The 23,369-nt window shown below is 31.8% G+C and overlaps 1 protein-coding gene across 1 annotated transcript; it reads right to left on the minus strand.

Annotated features, from left to right (window-relative positions):
• Positions 1 to 2,770: 2,770 nt before the first annotated feature.
• On the minus strand, positions 2,771 to 9,671 carry LOC127700260 (T-box transcription factor TBX20-like). The gene is made up of 7 exons (XM_052203683.1): positions 9,332 to 9,671; positions 8,591 to 8,771; positions 5,440 to 5,713; positions 5,096 to 5,257; positions 4,311 to 4,387; positions 3,824 to 3,930; positions 2,771 to 3,584 (listed from the first exon to the last, which is right to left on the minus strand). The coding sequence occupies exons 1-7, from the start codon at positions 9,540 to 9,542 to the stop codon at positions 3,328 to 3,330; spliced, it is 1,269 nt and encodes a 422-aa protein (XP_052059643.1). The 5' UTR covers positions 9,543 to 9,671; the 3' UTR covers positions 2,771 to 3,327.
• Positions 9,672 to 23,369: the final 13,698 nt, after the last annotated feature.

The following is a 23,369-nucleotide window of genomic DNA, read 5'->3' on the forward strand; positions in this document are numbered from 1 at the left end:
ATGTTTCAATTCGACACCTACGTCGTGAGCTGCCAAACACTGATTGACCGAAGATCTTATGAAAGGCACAAGGTCATGTCATCACTAAAACATCTGTATTTAGATTAGATTAGCATATTAAGTACCAGGTACAACATTCTGACATAACTAAGAGTCTTTTATATTTGAAGTAATTTCAAACATTATAAAAGTCAGTGTTGACTTGTAATGACGATTGATTGGTTTGTTTTAATTGTCAATTGAAAGTTGGTATGTATGGATACATTTTGATATAGTCAAATGGAGAAGAACAATAGCCGAATGGAAATGATAGGGCATTTTGTTGGACTTGTTGAATTCCACCAAAAAAATTAATATGAATCTAACGAACTTGAGACCGCAAATTGTCAATAGAGCGCAATATGTCTGTCGAGTTCTGATAGGAAAACATACTGCAAAGGCTGAGATGACAACCCAACAACACCCCCTCCAAAAGGCTTTCTTTTGAGCTTTAAATATATGTTCAATTTCAGAACAGAAGGATATATGGAACTGATTAAGAACATTGCTATTCATTGATTAATGAATTAATCTGCAAATTCGTTTAAAATATTTGCGAATTCGTAATGCACCTTTTAATTTTGCTAATCTGACGTGCATTGTTTAGTTATTGTTTATCTACTAAACTGTCTTTATGTTAATTTGATGTTCTCTTTATAAAATGAGTGGTATTTATTTGTACAAAAACTGTATTACTTTAGTGCTGTCTATAAATTAATTGGTGCTAATTAAAACTTGCAAATCTCATTTGGAATTAAAAATTATCTCACTTGTTTCGTTAAGCTTGCTATGTTTTCTTTTTGTCATTCTCGGTTGTTTCAGTTCTTGAAAGTTTGGCTTAGTTTCGTATTTGTAATATAAAAATAAGAAGATGTGGTATGATTGCCAATGAGACCACTTTCCACCGGAGACCAAATGACGTAGAAGTTAGCTACTATAGATGGAAGTACGGCGTTCAACAATGAGCAAAACCCATACCGCATAGCAATCTATAAAAAGTCCCGACATGACAAATTTAAAAGAATTCAAACGAGAAAACTTACGGCCTGAGTAATGTACAAAACAATAAACGAAAAACAAATATGATATACAGCAACAATTGACAACCTCTAAATTACAGCACCCTGACTTGGTACAGCAAGTTCGTTTTTACCTCGAACATCACTAAACAGAGATGTTTTATTTATGAAAATGCAAATCAAATGTATCAAAATTATTGCTGTTACCACGATTACGAGAAGATAGATACCTATAGATAAAATAGAATTACACTCGTCGTTGGTTTGTTGACTCATCATTAGCAACAATACATGTGCCATCAGAATCTGCTTACCCTTCTGCAGCACATCATCAAGATTTATTGGGGCCATAAGTGTACATATCTCTTTAGGTTTTTATATAATGTTTTATAGACGAGTATGCATTTTTTTTAATCTTTTTTGAGTCATGGTGTTGTTAGTTGGACCAATGCTATTTTATTTTCTATTGTCGTTTAACTTGCTTGGTATATCCTTGTCCTTGTTTTATTACAAAGCATTTGTGCGTTTCAAAATCGGACTACTAAAACATGGTATAAATTTGTAATATAAACTCAACTTAAACAACAAACTTTGGTTCAAATTATGAATTCGCAGTTATCAATCTTAAGTCAACGAATAAACTTTTACGCGGTTCAATGGATATCTTAATCAACCAATACAGGACCGATAACTATGTAAACAGGGTTAAATAGGTTATGATGTTTATAATGCAAAAAAGATACACAGTTTAAATGGTTGAGAAATTTTGAATGCGGTGTTTTAAAATTGTATAATTATATGCTTTGTACGATTCAATATTATCTAAACCATTTGTGTCCGTCTTTATTGTTATCAATTTATTCATATCTTGGAGTTTAAAATTCTTGCATTTGTTTATATTGTGCATTAGATGTTTTTATAACATACTAATTCTTTCCTCTCTAGTACACCATTTTAGTCATGTCTGGCTTAATCATATTTACAAGAGATGATTGTTTGTACAACATATTAAGTACATAATTTTTTCGAATCATCATACCAAATATCTGAAAGCACCCGTATTTTGGACGTTGATATTACTCACACTGGCCTCTTATAGTGTTGTCAATTCCTAAAATATTGACTAGTCTTTATCTTGCATCAGCCTTAATACTTTCAAATTAAGATGCCTTTGAACACAGTCACTCTTGAATTTTCTAAACTCTACTGTAGGTAACAAAATTGTGCTTTCTCAAATAGTTGAAATATATGTGAAAAAAAAACCCATACACTGTTTATCATATTTGTTTTTCGTTCATTGTTTTGTACATAATCAGGCCGTTAGTTTTCTCGTTTTAATTGTTTTACATTCGTCATTTTGGAGCCCTTTATAGCTGACTATGCGTATGGTTTTGTTCATTGCTGAAGGCATTACGGTGACCTTTAGTTGTTGACTTCTTTGTCATTTGGTATCTGTTGGAGTGTTGTCTCATTTGCAAACATACCACATCTTCTAATTTTTATATAGTTGAGTCTCGTTGTCTTGGAACTCATTTGATTGGAACTTTTGGACAAGTCGAAACTTTCCCATAGTCCCGTGTTGCGTTTGTTTTTGGTTCATTAAATGTCTTCTCAAGTGGAATTGGATTAATGAATAAAGATTGAGATTTGTGCATAATGTTTGCTCTATAGGAAAACATGCTTTTAGGAATAAAATGTAAAACAACCAAATGTCACATTTTCATATATCACATTTATTGCTATTTATTCTCAACAATACTGAACTTCAAACACATTAAATTAGTTACACATATAAATTTATATATTTCAAAAGCACCATTTGAAAACAATGTTTTTCATCACAAATATAAGTTAAATTCAAGTGCATGCCATGAATCTTTGGGCTAACATGCAGCATTTCAAGACTCGCAGTGATTGAAAGCTTGCCTACAGTACTTTATTATCACATCACAATACATAATGTCAAAAATCTAAAGCTGCCTTGTATCAGTAAGTCGAATAGATCAATTTCAAGAAAGTTAATCTACCGTCAATAAGACAACTTTGGCTTTAAGGTGTATTTTCCCTTCAGCAATGCTCTGACCATGCCATATATAGGATAATCTAGCATGGTATACATTGGTTGCTCGTACTGTTTGTTTAGACTTATTGTTACTTATTCAATACAGGATGAAACCAGCATCCAAGAATGAAACAACGAAAGTCTTGGACCGTGGTCGATCTATACGATTGTCGCAAGTGGAGACCTAAATGTTAAGATTTTGAAGTCTCAAACATGTCCCGATTTTGATAGATAAGGATGGTAGCGGTACATGTGACTTGAATGAAGACTAGATGGCGGCGATGACTGTAAAGAGTTTCTGATTATATTGCTTCTTAATATTGCTTCGTGTTCACTTGTCATTGGTTGGCCGTTTATCAATACACTGTTATAACTGGGTATCATTCTAGAATCCAATGAATGAAGAGGTAGACCTGGTAGCATGGGACTTGATGTTGGCATCATTCCAAATGGGAAAATACCATCTGAAATAGAAAGTGATTCATGAGTGACTATGCGAATTACAATTCCTATTGAAGCATTTTTAAATAATGATTTTTATTTTGGCATATCATTACAATATTCAACAAATTATAGGCTTTCCTTATCATTCAAACTAGCTGTCACAATGATTGAACTGAAACAAATATATGGAACACTTATAAATAAACAACATCTTTTGATGTCTATTTTGAACTTAGAAAGATAGATTTAGATAAGTTACCTCTTGATAAAAATGTGTCTCTATACTTCAAACTTTCTTCGTCAATTGGAAAAGGAAAAGGTACTCTCGGAAATCCATGCTTGTTCAACAGATTTTCCATTGTTTCCCTGCAAAATAAAGCTAAATATAAGTGACTGTCTTTAGGTTAGTTACCTTAATTATCGTAGGAAATGTTTTGTTGGATACCTGCCCCATTGACGTATACCCTATACATATATATCAATTTATTCATTCCTAAACTAAAATAAACAACAACAAAAAAACAAAAACAAAAAAGAAAAAGAAAAATAAACTACGTCAAAGAGTTATAGATACTTTCAGCTATGAAGAAAAAGATCTAAACAATTGTTTGTACTCAGAGTTGGTTTATTCCTCATTAAAGAAACTAATGTTTTCACCATTAATGTTTGTTTGTTTTCCGTCTCATACGATTTATTTAGATAACTATACAACAAATTTATTTATTCTTTTATATTATGTTATTTACCTTTCAATATCGCTGAGTCTACTCGAATCTCTAAATCCTTTGGCAAATGGATTACTCTCAATTTTAAGCTTAGTTATCTGAAAGAAAATCAATCGTGAGTAAATTCTATTGTGCTATCGTTTGCCAAAGGGTAGGAAATGATTTCGACCACACAAATTTTTGACATCAATATGGCATACGTGGTTATCACAGACCCGCAACAAATTACTACTAGACTGGGTGTCGAATGTGTTTTACTGACCCTGAAAAAAGCAGGGCACTATCGTCTTTCAGGCTTATAGTGATTAAGTTATAATAAGATTCTTATCACCGAATCAAAGCAACAAAAACGTTTTAACAAAATGAAGGGATATATTTACTTCCTTTAGTTTGGCAGTTAGCAGACGTTTGAAACATAAGATGACGTCAGGTTTCGGATGTCTCGTCATTTCTTTAACTCTCGCGTGTTTTTTGTTGTAATTGCGTGATTAAGTGATTTCATTTGTATTATTTACTGTCAGAAATTCACCTCTGTACCATTGTGGTTGATTTACTTGGCAGTAAACAGATACTCTATATCACTAAATTCAGACCCAGGCAGCGGAAGAGATAAAGAACAACAAAATCACAAGTTCAATAAACACTATATTGTCTATTTTCAAAACTCTAAATAATGGAAAACAGATTTAATAAGAAATACGATAACTTTTATGTGAAAGTGCAAGATCATTTTGTAAGCATGACATGTTTACGAATTTGTCACATTCTGCATATGAAAGTTAGTGTTAAAAGTATTGTCAACTTACCAGCTGGTTTTGATAGGCTGTTACCCCAATGAAGACAGTTTCAGGGAAAACAAACGTCCTATACTCTTCATTTTCAAGATCAGTAACAGAACTTTTGTCATCTTGTTGGCGTTTTACTATATGAAGGCGTGGTTGGTATTTGTGCATTGAATTCAAGATAATCTGAAACACAGAAAGTTAGAATTTTATGAGATGAAACTTCACAGTTCAATGGATATTGTTGAACAAAAAGCAATGCATTTATATAAAACAGTGTATTACTCCGAGATACCAGTGAACAAACTTGTTCTATTATCATTATTACAATATCACTATAAATAAATAAAAAAAAAACATGAAATTACCTGTCCATTTTTATCCATCAGATTGTTTGTGAGCTTTAGCTTCTCAAACGATATTGTTTGTTTCTGCAACTGAAGACCGGAAAAGGGTCCATCAGGATGGGAACAGAGCCTTGTGGGTAAGGGTGGGTCAGCTTTTCCCGCGACTAACCAAGATGATCTGTGGTAAGCATATCTGTATCTTTTGTTGTCTATTGGTACGATATCTAACAGTATGACGTAGCTAGCATCTGCTTCTAAACCAGAGAATGATGCTCTTACGGTTGGAAACATACGTCTACAAAGAAAGAAAAATTGTAATTTAGAAGTTTTAATCACAATCAATAGCAAAAATAAAAAAAGAACAATGTTGGCTTTAATTCAGTTAAGAACTGTTCATTAAAATGGAAATCAAAATCTAGAAATAAGCAAAAATCTTGTAACAATGTGTTCATTTTGTTTTGGAATTTCAGTTAACATTCCCTGACATTTGCAGGCGTGTTGTGGTGAACTGGTGTTTATTTGTTGAGAGACATTAATGAGCTTGTAAAAATTAAAATCCTCTATTAGAACCATATTAGATTATAATCATAAACACCAAACTGTCACTTATTCCGTGCCTTTTCCAGTTCTAATGATTTTCATCACGCTTGAAATAATAAAATATGACCTTATGTGGGCAAAAGTCAACAACGGCTCTGTTGCTTTCAACCTTATCAATAGACCAGCAACATGTATCTTATTGCTGTTTTGCGTGTCCCACCTCATTTCTATTCTGTGGTAATTCGTAAATTATGGGTTTTAGTTATTTCCCGTCTTTTCAGTAGTAAAGGGACTCAGATTAACCTTGTTTCACGTTTCAGTGTTTTGAGATATAGAAACAGATTACACGCTACACTTACAATATAAATTTGAAGTTTACACCACAAGTAATAGTTTTTGTTTAGTAAAACTGTATCGTATGTCAGCGAATGGGGTCATTTTACCATTTTGCATTCAGTGGTGAAATATTGAACTTTAAGATAATAAGTTTAACTTTTCCTCATTTGGACAGGTGGTAGGATAGTATAAAAACACCAATGTAGGTGAAATTGTATCACTTATTTTAATCTATTTCTTTCTACTAGTGATAAGTACTTTATTTTTGATTAATCTATTATTTGACTAATTTGTCATAAGTATTTTAATACTGCGATTTTCTGAAAACATTACTTGGTGACTAATTTGCACTAGCATCTTGGATGAAAAATGTATCATTTATATACCCATGTCCAGTCATGGCTCATTTTCAGTACAAAAAATATGGGCATATACACAAGGATTGTTGTTAAATGGATTGTTGAATTAATTGCAGCTGTGATTAAAGTCTTGATGCACATATGATAAAACTCCTTTAAAAATATAAACACAAACAGTAAAAGTTTCTTCCTCGAGTCATATTGACAATTGCATAATTAACCTATTTGGTCAATATTTTATTCTATGTTAATTTCATGTCAATTGCTGTTAAGCCTTTTTGTGAATAATGAATATACAAATCGTTGTCTCTCTACTCATTGAGAAAATATGTACCCGTTAAGTTTTGTTGCCCATTAACTTGATCCTCACACAATAGATTATCCCTCGGGGGAATGAGTAGGCACCAAGTGGTGAAGCTGAAGTCTATCGGACGAAAGGTAAGGGGTGGGAACCTCTCAGTCCATTAACACATTTAATCATCGTTTAATTCTCTTCTTTAATCAAGTTTCAATGTAAGTTTCGGGCTATTAAGAAATCGGAAAGTAAATAAGGCGTCTGGTAGACCATAAATGTAATTTTTATCATGTTACGGATTAAATAAGGAAATGGCTAATAATTTGATATAAATCATTAATAGTAAATGTTTCTCACGGTCAAGACGGTTCCATCTCAAACTGATTTAGCAACATCAAAGTTGGCATACCTTTCAGAAATACCTGAACTTCTAAAGGTGAAGCTAATTGAATAGGTATTGGTTTGAACGGTGATGACTAATTTTAATTCAAAGTGTTAACGGGTTCTAATCTTTTTAAGGTATTGTTCTTGTGGTTGATATTCATCAGTTTAATCAGAAATTCTACAGGAAATCATCTGACTTGAACAAGTGTTGAAGTGACACATTAAAAAGATAATATCTGCAATTAATTGATCTCATTATACCGTTATTTTTTCTATTTTTTTTTTATAAAAAATATAATTTCTGTCGAAAAAAATACAGCTCTGCAAATGCTCATATTTTTGGGGGATAGAATAAACGTTTCTTAACGTTTAAATGTAAATTTAATGTCTTTGAACTTCGAAACAAATATGTTCAAATAAATAATAAGAAAGATAAAATCTTTGAAGAATAAAAAATTTACCGATATCACAAGTGCGAAATCTTGCCAATCGTTAAATGCGTAAAAATCATCAACACCCTATTGTAAAATTAATTGTGAAGTTTGGCATGAAATAAAAGAATTAAATAATTGTGAAGATTTTACCGACAAAATCATTGTTTCCTAAAGAGGGTCAAATTTTAGAGATGATAGCTAAACAATCATGTGCTGAAATAAAATGATATAAACTTAGTAGGTCTTAATTAATGATCTATTAGCGTTGATAGCTGTAGTCAGCGATGAATTGTTTAAAATGTTTAATTGTGAACAGAAAAGATATAAATTTATTGAACCTGGTGTGGTACGTTTAAGAAGAATGGAATATATTGATATTATCCTAACTATTTTAATAAATATCTGCCAAGTTTTTATTTTTGTCATATGAAAAAAGATTATTTAGTACGTTTTATTTTGGTTACTAAATTTCTATTCAATTCTTGATACTATTTTTTCAAAAATTACTTTATTCCTTTATTTGTTTATTAAAGTTTAAACTGAAATTTTTATGAATTGAAATACATTACGTTTAAATTTAATATGTATTATGATTTATGTAATTTTTTAATTTGCATTTATTAAACTTACAATATTTAGCACCATCAACACAAATTCAGAAAATATCAAGCCAATCTTATAAATAATCTTTTTATTATACATTAAGAAGGGAAAAATTATTTTTTCTGCTGCTGAGACTATTCAATTTTTACAAGCCGTCTAACATCTACAGAATTATTCAACGAATTCACTTTTCGTGAATATGATTTTAAATAGAGGTTTACCTTCCAGTTTTGGTGATGATCATTTCTGTTCCAATGTCGTTGAATTTATCCCAAAGATCTTTAGTTTCCAGACGACATTTTACATTCGGCAGACTACCGGTGTAGGGTTCTGGTGACAACGGCGGAGTGGTACTTGCGCGTGCTTTATAATCTGAACTGGAATCGTCTGATATGATACTCTCTGAAAAACAATGTTAAAAAGTTCTGTTGTAATATATTTTCATTTTCTTCGTAAATTTCTGATATTATTGGCAAAAATTAAAAAATTTCTTTTGTGCTGTATATACAACAAACTATATTTATTTAGTTTATTAATAAATTAATTAATTTATTAAGTCATTTATTTATTAGCAAAAAGACGATTACTGAAAATTACCAAAACGTTTGCAAAGATAATTTTTGCTTGTTAGGACGGACAATTGTTTTTGTTTTTATTCTATTAGTATTAAATTATTATGGTGGACATCGATTAAGATTGATAAGTTTTCTATATATAATTTCTAATGAAAAGGTCATTCTAAAATTACAAAAATTACACAAATAAATAAATATGTATACAAATCTGAAATAGTCCTAAAACTCAGAATCATACAAGAAAAATATTCTTAAAATAAACACGAGAAAGTCGGTTAAAACACATTAAAGTAAACCCGCACAGTGAACATATACCTAAAAAAAATCAGTAAAAAAAGACGTAATATCTATAGGTCCAAGAAAAGATAAAGGAAAATATTAACTTACTAGGTGGACTATCTGCATGAGGCGGTGTGGCGGGAAGCTCGTGATCTCTGGTTGTATGTGCCTCAACAATTTCACTGTCTTTAACACTTCTTTGACCAAGAATTGAATCTATAGAGAATGCATTTGCTTTTGGAGACAAATATTGTTTCTGAAGTTCTGTTCTGCAAATTTCAGTTTGAGTCTCGTCACGAATTCTTGGCGATAAATCCATTTCTATTATTATTATAAAGTAACAACAAACTCGCTAAATAAGCCGTGAATGTTCAAATACACAATGCTGTAAATTTGTTTATCCAGTTTAATGTTTCAACTTCAACAATGTCAACAAATTATGCTTAAATGAAACCATCAAACTTAATTTATCCAAAATTCATAGAAGGAATAGAGTATTAGTTGTAAGACTTGATTTGATTGGTCGCTTTCGATATTGAATAGAATCGTTGAGATTGTTCCACCTTAAGGCGGAGATGAAATCAATAGCCACGTGTATAACTTGCTAATTTAATTGGTTCTGTTTCTTACAAACAAATTTAGGCACATTTCATGAATAAGAAATGTCACACACGAACTAAAATTCGTTTCATCTTTGGTGGCCGAAAAGTTGCAAATTCGCTCATTGGACATTTTCCCGTATAAACAATACTTGTGCCATTTTGACACACAACTTTGCCATTCCATTTATTTACTGATAGCATATGAAATATATTGTTATTTATGAATAGAGTTTCAAGTTTCTTAGTGACTCACATATTAAAACGGTTTTATAATTGTTCTGCAGATAAATACATGCTGTCATGCATATTTAGCAATAAAAAGAATGTTTAATAAAGCATATTGTTAACTCCGTCATGATCAGAGAAAGGATGATACAAAATAAATTATAAGGCAACTGTTTATTAAAATTTAAATCAAAATAAAATTAATATAAGTAAACTGAACAATTGTTTGAGTTATCTTTCTGGTCATAATTCATTTGTTCAGTATATAAAGTTATTTTAGGTAAAACTCTGTAATATTATTTTTGTAATTTTCAAAGTGCTATCGAGTCATCGAAAAAGTGTTGGAAGGGATTTGACGAACACTATTGTCACCTACTGTTGCAGCTAAGCTTCCGAATTTTCCAGCAATGCTACATGTGAATTATGTACCGGTCAATTGTCCAAAACATTTTCAATCTCAAATATTTGCAAATAGATAAACAAACGAATACAAAGATATCTAACACAAAAACCATGCCTCATTTTACTATGATCCAAAATAAATTTAACTATACAATTTGTTTTCTAATCAAATGTTCAATTATATTTTTATCTCTGTAATTATCATTAAACTGAGACTGATTACTACATTGAAATAAAAAAATAAAGTTTTATTACAAAATAGATTTGTTATAAGTAAATACTATAAGTATATATTGAATACAAAAATTAATTTAATTCTCTCTTCAATGTCATAAACATGTTTATTATGAATAAAATGTTACAGATCTTGTAAAAGATACTCGTGTGGTCACTTGCTTTATTACAAGATCATCCAGAGATAGAGAGATTAATATCTGCCTGACACTTGTAGGTGTCATAAAATAGTATACTAACAAGAATATTTACTAATAACATTGCTTTTTGTGTAAGTAAATAAATAAATATTTATATAATTAAATAATGGAGAAAATAAAAATCAATGAATAAATAAATAAATAAATAAGTAGATTAATTAATAAAAAGATACACTATGTGGTATGGGTTTTGCTCATTGTTGAAGGCTGTACGGTGACCTAAAGTTGTGAACTTCTACGTCATTTGGTCTCTGGTGGAGAGTTTTCTAGTTGGCAATCATACCACATCTTATTTTTATATAGCCCTTTTTCATATATTCACCGAAGTCCTTTTTTATCGACATGAGAAGCTTCTTTATTTTCATATTATTGCAAGTTATCCGATTCAGAAACTGATTTCCCTCAAAAACAATGTTGAGTACTTCACGTATTGTCATTGAAATAAATAAAACTCTTTGGAAGATTAATAATTAAGATAAGATAAGTAAACAAACAGAAAAGTGTTCAAGAAACAAAGTTTGAGAACATTCCCAAATGTGTTATTAACATCAATCAACGGAATTGATTTAATTTCTGAGTATTGCATGGGACTATTGGAGACTTATTTTGTACCACTTTATAGTTTTTTTTCCATCTTTGTTTTCATCAATATTTCTAAACTGTATATATTAGTTGAAGGAATTACTCTTGCAATGGGGTGAAATGCACAAATGAATCGGTTTTGCAAACTTCGAAAAAATGTTTCAAAGATTATAGCTAAACAACTTAACATTTAATGTGCAGTCATAATTATTTTTTTGTTAATACACATGGGTATTATAATAAAAATATTAATTGATGATAATCCGGATACTTTGAAAACAAAACTAGTATCAAAAATAGAATGTCGGTAAAACCACAACATTTAAAGCAAATTATCCTTTCAGAAATTACAGATAGAACTGTCATATTTGACACAGTTTCAAATTTAATTGAGTGCTTGTTGAAAATACAAGTTCTACCAGATTTTAGAAAATGTCACACGAAAACATGATGTTTTCTCGCTGATGAGCTTCTTATCCCTCCAAGGAACTTGAGATTTTACAAGATTTATCAACTGATAGATATCACTTAACAATTTACTTTTTACACTTGTTGATCGAATCAAACACACCTTTAGGCTGCTTCGCTATCCAAATAGTATTTTGTTGATGAGGTAACATTGTGTGAATTTTAAACAATGTTTTTCTTTTTAATTTTCAAATTCAGCTGATGGGTTGTTAAAAAGAGGAGTGACGATTGAAAATTAACTATTAAAAGTAAAGTCTTTATTCCCATAATAGAGTCTTTTGAGGTAAATAAATTCCTAAAGTATTTAGATAAAAATCTAAATAGTGGTCATTTCCTGCCAAATTAATCACTTTTGGTCCAAATGATTTTTACAATGAAAGCTCACTGGACAAATAATTAGAAGTATATCTATGCTTCAGGAGACCGATTCGTTTCCTTAAAAATTGAAAAAGTACATGTTTGTCTCAGTAATTTGTATGGTTTCCTGTCGTTGAAGCTTTGATGTTTGGGGAAAGGTTATTTCAGACTACAAAAAAGGAAAATTTCGTGAAATATAAAAGATGTACTATTCAGTTTTTAATTTTATTTTTTCATCGCCCGTTTGATGATGAAACTCAATTAATCGGAGAAAATAAGCAATTAGAACGCTTAAACGCGTTAAATAACGATAAAATTATTTTTTTCTAACAACTATGGGAAAAATGAATTTTATACAGTCACATTGAATGTGTATTAGAGTATCTGGTAGCTTTGAAGGAAACAAATACACAGTTTTACAATAATCATGTTGTTTTAATGGTGTTTGTAGCACACCTGCTAAAATTTCTTCAAAGAAATGGTAAATCTGAATACCTATAAAATGACGTGTGGATAGATAAGATCACGACCGCTAACTTGTTGCTTTGCTGTTAGATGACATCGAGTTAAAACGACAAACACCTGTGTAATTGCACCTGTAATTAAAAGTCTCTTAATGATTCAACCGTTTAGGAATATCTTGTTTTGAAATCAGAAACTGATTTAAATTGACATGGAATTTCATTCGAAAAACAAATCAACTGACAAATATTTGTAAAGAATATATGACTCAATTTGAAATTAGAGAAAGAATGGGTTCTGCCTCTAAAAAGAATGATTAGTCGTTATCAGATTAATTAAACCGGACGATAAAGTAACTAACTATTTGTTTAAACCAAATTATCCCCCATTCCACAGAGAGAGAGAGAGAGAGAGAGAGAGAGAGAGAGAGAGAGAGAGAGAGAGAGAGAGAGAGAGAGAGAGAGAGAGAAGAGAGAGAGAGAGAGAGAGAGAGAGAGAGAGTAGCATTACGTTGTGATCGCAAACTTAATGTCAAATAAATTATAGATCTCTGATCTTGCTAAGATCATTCGACGAGTAAGCGAGTTACGGTAGATCAGACAGAATTTTAATTAGAGTGGGTCCACTTGTCATCAGAATATCGTATGCCCAGTAGGATTGAATGGTTTCATGTGGACTGTCATCTTGTCGATTAGAAAATAATATTCAGTGTGCTTAGTACGAAGCAGAGAATTATCTTTATGAGATCATAAATGAGACGTCCTAAATATGCACGTACTATTTGCCACTGGACGTTATGCATCTAGTTAATCTATCAATCAATCATACTGATAAAGTATGCCATATGACACTTCTTATTGCGTATGGTGTAGTTTGCTATCACTCTCTCTTTCTCTCTTTCTCTCGCTCTCAAACACACACACACACACAAAAGTCATATAGTATAGTTGGTGGTGACAATGATTAAGTTACTTTGTTCCGCTTCTATTTTTCATGTAGAAATGTATACGCACGGTCACGTGATACAAGTTCATGTCATCAAGTTCTTGTTTTATTACCACAACAAATTCCTGCATCAAATTAATGGTACTTTCTTAATAAATTTGTCAACAAAGAACGGTTACTACAGATAACTAATAGATTTTAATATACCAACTAATCTATTTCGCGTGAGCTTGCAGACGCCAAAGTTCATCCTTTGAATTTTTCTGTATTGTATGACAAATTGAAAAGACATTTACTTCTTGAGATGATGCATACGGAATGGAAAATCCTCTTATTGATATTTTACAGAACAAGACGAAACACTACTGTGAAGTATTTTTGTAGTATTAAATTATTTTTGACAAAAATCGTGTAAAATTTCCACGCTATCAGTAAAAAAATATAAATATGTAGTTGTAACATGTAAAAGGTTGAAGATGGGGCGATAAAATGGATTTAAGTACAGTTAATGCCAAGTTGCCTTTCAGTAAGGTTAATCAAACTTAATACCTCCGCATTGAAAGTAGCGCACTTCATTGAATCAGCGCAAAATAGTAGAATCACTATATTAATAGAGAACTTTCGTTGTTGAATGTTTTCAAAATTATGTGTTCTTTAATAAAATCTCATTAATTTTTGTTCTGCATATTCCTGTTAATGCTCTCTTTTGACTAGATTTGAAAGCAATACACCTATTTCATGCAATACACGCGGAATCTAGCATCACAAATAAGATTTCACAATTTGTGTATGTATTTATATAATAGAAAAACATATCTGGTAAAATACTTTACTAATATGCATTGCCATTATTCAAGAGTTAAGCTCGAATTGTATTTTCTAAGACTGTCAAGAAGTATTCCGACGATTAGTTTGATCGATATATCGAATGGTTTAAGTAAAAAGAGACAGAAGATGTACCAAGGGGAGGGAATCAAAAATCGTAAGGCGAAAAAAAAAAAAACAAACAAAAGAAAAATAAAACGAGCAGGCAACAGTCCTCTAAATACTACAAAGAAATCTGAAAATTGAGTAACACGAACCCTACCAAAAGCGGGTATAAAGTTAGGTGTCCCGGAAAGGTAAGCAGATACTGGTCTACTAGTGGCATCCGTTGTATTGCTCATACATGTACATAAGACAAAAATCAACAAATACCATTTAGTTTTACAATACCCAAGGAGAAAAGAAGCACTTCGGAATAAAAAAAATATTATCTTATTATTAACCAACTTAAATAAAAAAATTAAAATCAAGTCATAATTAGTTATGATTGAATGCATATTCGTGGTACGCACACAAATTATCTGTTTTGTAATCGATTGAGTAAAAGAAAGGCGTATGATACCAAAGTGATATTCAAACTCAAAAAAGAAAAAAACGACCAAAATACAGTTTACATAACACGTACAACTTAAAAAAACCAACTGAGCAAACACGAACCTCACCAAAAACCGGGGTTGATGTTATGTTTGAAATTAAAACAGTATATGCCTTAGTTTACGTTGGCTCTCTTCATATTTTTGTATTGAGGCTGACATCAGGCAATCCAAACTCCAGACAAATCAGTTTAGACCCTTAGGACACCAGAGTAATTTTGGATTATTCGAATGATGAATGCAACGTTTTGGTTTTGGGAATTTCGAAACACGCCAAAAGTGCAAACTGCTTGCATATAGAGAACCAATTTGAAGAAGAAATATCCGTTTCTTTTACACCACATGGATGTAAAAAATGCTAATATTTATTCAGGTATAACTATGAAATTTTGTATAAACATTAGAACAAAAAATGTCTGTTTATTTTTATGCAGCAAGAATGTACTAAATGCTAATATTACAGATTGAACAATGAAAAGGTGGTTCGAGATTTTTTTCAAGAGGAACGATCTAATGTCCGTTCCTTTTTTCTAAAACATGGATGAACAAAATAGTTGTATTTTAACAGATTTTACTGTTAAAAGGGTGGTTTGTGAATTTTGTAATAGGTGAGTTGTAACATCTTATCACATTGTACTTGATAAGTTAGTGTGTGTGGCCTGTATTTCCTCATTTTTTATAGTGTCACTTTATAAGTGGGTACAAGACGTAAAGACAGTAACACGTCATAAAACACAATAAGTGCCAATTTAACTCGGCACATGCACCTAAAACCCTAGCGATGAAAGTGTCAGAGGGGTACTGTTTTCTTGTAAAAACTAAGTCTGTCAAATTTGTTTGATAGTAAAATAAAAGTCAAATTAGCCATGATAAACAGATACTGAAGAGATGTTTGGACGAAGGTAAGTGGCGTCTTCCTAATTGGTGATAATTTATGTGCGAAGGAAATCATAATTTGATAACTTTTACAATAATTTAGAATGATGCCGACCACCAAAACGTTATGGATCCTTCTATTTTTGATGTGAAATTCGCTTAGCCGTGCACTATTACAAACCCTGTGTATAAAATTGTTTTAATAACATTAGAAAATCTGGGTTTAGGAGGTAAATGGAAAATAAAAACAACGGAGAAACCAAATATAATATAAAGAGAACGCTATGGTAAATTTTCAAGAAACTTTGTAAAGTATAGAGGACGGGCTTCACATTTCCGTCGGTGCTCGGAGTCCTATCAATTGAGTCCGGAGCCCTATCATTGGAACTGGACACTTATTATGGAGACATGACGGAGCCCAAAAACATTACTTAAATGAGCCCATTGCATTGAGCCCAACACCAAAACTAGCTCGTGTTTTCCCCAATGAATACCTGCATCTGCATTGAATCAACTTTTTGTTATTATGCCCCCGCCGTAGCGGAGGGGGCATTAAGTTTTACCCTGGTCCGTCCGTACGTCCCAAAGTTGGTTTCCGTTCTCTAACTTTAGTTTCTCTCTACCAAATGTTATGAAACTTATACACAATGCTTATTACCACAAAATACAGATCAAGTTTGAATTTTGGTGGCGTCACTTTAACAGTTCTAGAGTTAAGACCCTTTACAAATGGAAAAATTGCTGAATTTTTTCGTTTCCGTTCTCTAACTTAAGTTTGCCTCTACCAAATGCTATGATTCTTATACAAAATGCTTATTACCACAAAATACTAATCAAGTTTGAACTTGTGGGTGTCACTTTTATTGTTCTAGAGTTATGCCCCTTTACAAATGGAAAAATTTCTGAATTTTTTGTTTCCGTTCTCTTACTTTAGTTTGCCTCAACCAAATACTATGAAATTTATACACAATTGTTATTACCACAAAATACAGATCAATTTTGGTGGTGTCACTTTTACCGTTCTAGAGTTATGCCCCTTTACAAATGGAAATAATTGCTGAATTTTTTGTTTCCGTTCTCTAACTTAAATTAGCCGCAACCAAATGTTATGAAACTTATACACAATGCTTATTATAAAAAAATACAGATCAAGTTTGAATTTTGGGGGTGTCACTTTTATTGTTCTAGAGTTATGCCCCTTTACAAATGGAAAAAATGCTGAATTTTTCGTTTCCGTTCTCTAACTTAAGTTTGCCTCAACCAAATGCTATGAAACTTATACACAATGCTTATTACCACAAAATACAGATCAAGTTTGAATTTTGGTGGTGTCACTTTAACCGTTCTATAGTCATGCTCCTTTACAAATGGAAAAATTGCTGAATTTTTTGTTTCCGTTCTCTAACTTAAGTAAGCCACAACCAAATGTTATGAAACTTATACACAATGCTTATTACTACAAAATACAGATCAAATTTGTTTTCTTGGGGTGTCACTTTTATTGATCTAGAGTTATGCCCCTTTACAAATGGAAAAAATGCTAAATTTTTCGTTTCCGTTCTCTAACTTAAGTTTGCCTCAACCAAATGTTATGAAACTTATACACAATTGTTATTAACACAAAGCTCAGATCAAGTACAAATTTGGGTAGCCTCACTATTACCGTTTTTCAGTTTTGTCCCTTTATAACTTTATATGATAGACAAGCGGGGGCATCATCTGTGTCCCATGGACACATTTCACTAGTGTGAAGCTAGCCGGCGTTAATATTCATGAGGCTAGCCGTCAATAATATTCATGAGATGAGACCGCGTTCGATGAAGTGGTGTGGGTAATTAATAGATTATTACAATAATATAATTTTATGCTGTAATTATCCAATGTGGTTATGTTATTTATAGCAATATCAAATCTTAAATCAATAGGTGTCTTCTGCAAGGTCCGCGTCATTTGAAATGAAAGTAAATAAAAAGGTTGAGGACAAAATACACATTTAACCAAGAAACAATTCATTGAAATCTTGCGAATAGTGAAATAATGTTAACTGAAACTACAATTATAAATAAAAGTATGATTAAATAAAATTATAGAAATTTTGCGATTACTGTAGATAAAAAGATTGAACAAAAGCGATGACATATGCATCTTCAAACTGGGACATATACTCAAACAATCCATATATTATGTTATCGACGGCTAGCTTCACACTAGTACACATTTCCCATATATTATGAAAATTTCAATAACCCGAACTAAGTTTTACTAGTCATGAGCTAGGGGCTATAGGGTTTTGGCAGGCACTGTTGAATTAAAACCTGCAGCTAAATCAATATCGAGACATCTCAGATCAGTCCTGTAAAAATAAAATAATTACATCATACCAAATCTTTTAGGGATAAGAATTCCACTGAACTCATTATAAAAACAGCAGAGAAGGCAAAATCCTTGAAAGTCATTTATCTGAACGGACATGAATATAAAGAGAAAACACTGAATAATCAAAGTTTTCAATCAAACCATTTTCTCCAGAAAGCATTGACATAAATTAACAGATTTGTGGACTCGTCAATGAGACAGCGACCCAACGACACAATGAACCGTAAAGACATCTAGAGGTAATTGATGTCTTTCCCAAGCCATTCAGTCTCCTATTGATGATATTCTTGATGGTCACAGATCAACAATTCATGCAGATGTTATATGTTAACGTTATTGCAAAAGTAATCACTATTTGGTTGACCGTTATATAGGATATCTGTATCACACATGGTCACATAAATGTCTCATTTGTCGTAGCCACAATCCGATTCCTCTTTCCCTCGATTATGGCATCACCGAATGGGACTTATCACCGAGGATTTTGTGCCAATACGACGGGCACCATGTACAGTGCTGCGTTTCCTTCTGGAGCACATGAGTTTACCCCATATTTTAGTGGGGATCGAGTTGTTCAATCTTTAATTTTCTGTGTAGTTTTGTGTGGAATGCACGTTGTTTGTCATTTCTTTTTTTTTCGTTTGGTCATGGTTTCGTCTGATTTTCTTTTGGTCATGGTTTTGTCTGTTTTTCTTTTGGCCATGGGTTCGTCTGTTTTTCTTTTGGTCATGGTTTTGTCTGCTTTTCTTCAACTTATGGGATTTTCACCTTGGTGTCTTTCCGTCGCTCTTTTGAAGAGTTCCTTTTGACCCTGTTAACAAAAAAAAAAAAAAAACAACAAAAAAATGTCACGTGTTCTCCTTTATCATTTCACAAGATTTACTTGGAATTGAAGTTTGTTCTTACATCAGTCAAGTTGTATAGTGCGATTAAAGAGAACATAACCTTAAAAACTTAAGACCAGTTTAATCGAAATGTTGTGCCTAAAAGTTTTCAAATGTTTCTATGAGCAAATATTTCTGTGAGCATAAAGACTTCGTTTTGAGAGGAAAACAAACTGTTTTTTTAAGAGAAGAAACAACAAGTTTAACAAATTAAATTCCCATGAAAGAAGACCTCCTGTAAATTTTCTTATCACTCGATGAAAGATTGTATTTTTATTGACCAACATAGGGGTTGACCTCTAAATCATATATTATACTAAAATGAAATATATACCTACTCAACAGATGGCACAAAATTATGGAAAAGAAGATAAAATGTTCTCCTTTGTAGCAGATCATGTTAACTAATGGCGTAATTTAAGCTCTAAATACTTGAAAATAATGTTTAAATTCTTCAAAAGTGAAATGTGAATAAATTGACAAAGATATGATACAATCAAACTCATTAAAGAAACAGATGCGGAGAGGGGTTGATATGAACTATGAACAAGGGATTGTTTCTTCGTAGTATTGTTTTCTTTCGGGTACGTCTGGTCGAAAAACAAAATAAATAAATCCTTCAGTTTTGAACTTTATAATGTTTCCGTGCAGAAAAAGTTACATTGTAACCTGTATAAATCATCCAAAGAATTTTCTGTACGAATAGTGAGGCCGGAGTAATGTTGTTTGCTCTACACAGAATATCCGATAGTGAGGCCGGAGTAATCGGGTTGTTTATAAATACTCGCACGGTCCGATTACCGTATATCAACATTTCTTAAAGCACACGAATTCATTTGTTTTATTGTATATCACTTTCATTAAGTATAGTTAGTACCCCAACATATATCCACAGTAATTTTCAAATTCATTTGGTACTTTAGGTCGTGCATTTTTTCGTTGCTGATCTTCCTCGATAGCATGGAAATATAAACGTGTATGCATACTATCCACTCTTTCAGAATTTTTCTATTCAAAGATTCACTTATCAGGAGCATACCATTGCATTTTCCTAAAAACATAAAATACAAAGCAATTAATATATATATTGACAGTTTCTGTACATTTGCACCTATAACGTTACACAAACACCTTTGTACTCAACAAGATACCTCCATGCAGATTCTATATTTGAAGTCTTTGATGTTTTTGCAATCATCAGGTATGCTAGCAGGTGTTACATCAGGTCATTTATAAAATTGCCAAAAAACAATTCCGAACTGACTCAGAAAAGCACGACTGAACTTACAGAAATCTATCATATTACACAATTTCTTTATATTTGTTACCATTTGATGTTTTCCTTCACAGGGTCACAGATTACAATAGTTATTGAAGAAGTCAATTACATTGTAATTTTCGCACCTGCAGTTCGAACAAAACATATTTTATCAATCTTAGTTTAAACGTTTATAATCAATCACTTCCGAACGTAACCTTTTGTAAGAATGAATTACGGGTGGTTAGGTTAACTGTTCCTTACTGATACTGTTCTGTGTGTGGTTATTTTGACATTATAGGTTTTATTATTATTTGACGGGGAAACGTGTTTTCTTATTCAATTATTGGTTTATATAGTAACAGTTATGAAATTTAAAAACCATAAGAAAAACCCGAGTATTCTTTAGAATTGAAAACAAATCATTTTCAGACGCGTTATATGACGACTCGAATGTATTGTCTTGAAGATGTTGTCGGTTTGCTGTCTTATCGGTGTTTTCCACACGTTTCCTGTTATTCATACTATATATGAGCAACTCGATTAGCAAAATTGATGTAGACTTCCAAAAAAAAAAGAAGAAAATTCCATTCCATTTTGAATTATATCAATTATTATACAATATGCATATCTTTCTAAATTTTATTTGAATGAGTACATATGTGAGTGATTTTTTGGGAATACATATATTGTTGGTTTTCTGTCTCATTGATGTTTAAATCCAACATCTCCTTTCGTTCATACATTTTTATAAATCTTCACGATTTTTAACAGAAGCCGGTAAGGGCCACTAACAGTGATATCAGGATGTCGTTATTTTCGACGTTATAACGACAAAGCTATATACGATGTCGTAATAAAATAAGGACACAAAATAGTTATGTACACTGTGGCCCAAACCGACTTCCGTAATATTGTGGTGTGTTGTGGTTTTCTCACAAGAAGTTCTAATTCAATTGAACCACATCGCTCGTCAGTGGCCGATATCCATTGTCTAATGGATAATTCTATTTTCTTTTTACAAATCGGTTAACCAAACATGCCATTTAAAAATTCATTTTCTTCACATCAGTCGCATTATTTATCGATGATATCATTCTTATCTTTTTCCCTGCATGAAGCCGTAAAGCCAAAAAACACATTTAGTATTGTATAAATCGTTGGTTATGATTAACTTGCAACTAAACATCTTATTAAGTCAATTATAACAGTTCTTCATCAAAACCATGCGCAATGTTGGAATAACGTTCTAGTCCCACATTATGCAAATATTCTAGATCATAATTTGATTTTTAGACTATTAGAAAAGCAAACAAAAGGGAGAGAAATTAATCAAACGGAATCTTTTTTGTCAGTTAAAGCATCAATTTATATTATCCGAAAAATTACTAATAGTTACTGGTAACAAGATTTCACGTTCAGATAAACAAGTCTGTGGTTTAGCTCCATCTGTGAAGTAAATGTTACATAAAATTACTGATTTATTAAGAACTATCATATAAAATAATAGTTTTACTTCCGTTTTATAAGTAGTTCTATTAGGTTTTATGCGAATAAACAATATAGTAATCAAAAGAAGACATTTTTATTGTACCATAAATGTTACTTTTTAATAAACGGTTTTATGTGGGTAGAAAATTGACAAAAGCGCCTATTCGATAAAACAGACCTTCTAGTAGAATCATAAAAATTCAGTCGTTTTTATCATATTTTTTACTTCTTATTCAACCGTTAACGTAAATATTTTAAATCGTAGAGGAAATCATTTTATTACTATTCTAAGACCGTTTTGAGACATGTATTTTTATGTCCTAATTTTTCGAGAAATTCTAAGATTTAACCTATCAGTAGACACTTTCAAAAACATTATTTAAGATTAATATATGACCTAATATCATCTTAGGACATGTCTTAGGAAAGATACGACTTAAGCCGTCTTAGTACATGTCTTAGTCCTAAGATCACTTTGAAAACCAGGACCCAGGATATTTTATTCAGTCGGGTGAGGCATATGTTAGATTTGACTTAACCTTGGTGATGCTTTGCTTTGAATTAGACTATTTATATGAAAAAAATAGTGAACATAAAGACCTACAGTCAGATTGATCGAGTTATGATGTATCGATATTAAGCGACGAAACAGAATCATTGGCTCCTCTAGTTTCTCTAAATTCAGTTAAGTCAGCTTTATACCTTATGCCTCGTTCACACGGCATTGAATTGAATTGAATTCGAATTGAATGCGAATAGAATTCGCTAATCGCGTCCACACACTCTTCTTTTTTAATTCGAATTGATTCGAATTGGCTAAATCGCATTATCCAATTCGCATTAGAAATGCGTTTTTGTTAATACGAATTAAAAGTTAACGTCGTTCGGATAGTAAAGCGAATTTGACGCGCATTGCAATTCGAATTAGAAATTACGTTTGGACGTAAAACGTTTCGAATGCGAATTAAACTAATTCGAATTAGTTAATGCGAATCGAATTCGAATTACGTGTGAACGCAGCATAAGAATGAAGCTGACAGATCAGATTTTTGTCAATACATACATGCAGTTGATTCTTACGAAAACTGCTGTTAAATCGGTAAACCAACTATACGACTTCATAATATAAAGATAAAGGAGATGTGGTATGATTTTCAATGAGACGATTTTCCACCAGAGTTCAAATGATGATGATGTAAACAATTATAGGTCACCGTACGGTACGCCTTCAACAATGAGCAAACCCTATACTGTAAAGTAAGCTATAAACGGCCCGACATGACAAAACGTGAAACAATTCAAACGAGATAATTTACGAAAAACAAATATAATAGACATGGACCAACGACAACCACTGAATAACAGG

The sequence above is a fragment of the Mytilus californianus genome, unplaced genomic scaffold, assembly GCF_021869535.1.
Source record: "Mytilus californianus isolate M0D057914Y unplaced genomic scaffold, xbMytCali1.0.p SCAF_5, whole genome shotgun sequence".
In the NCBI taxonomy this organism is placed as follows: domain Eukaryota; kingdom Metazoa; phylum Mollusca; class Bivalvia; order Mytilida; family Mytilidae; genus Mytilus; species Mytilus californianus.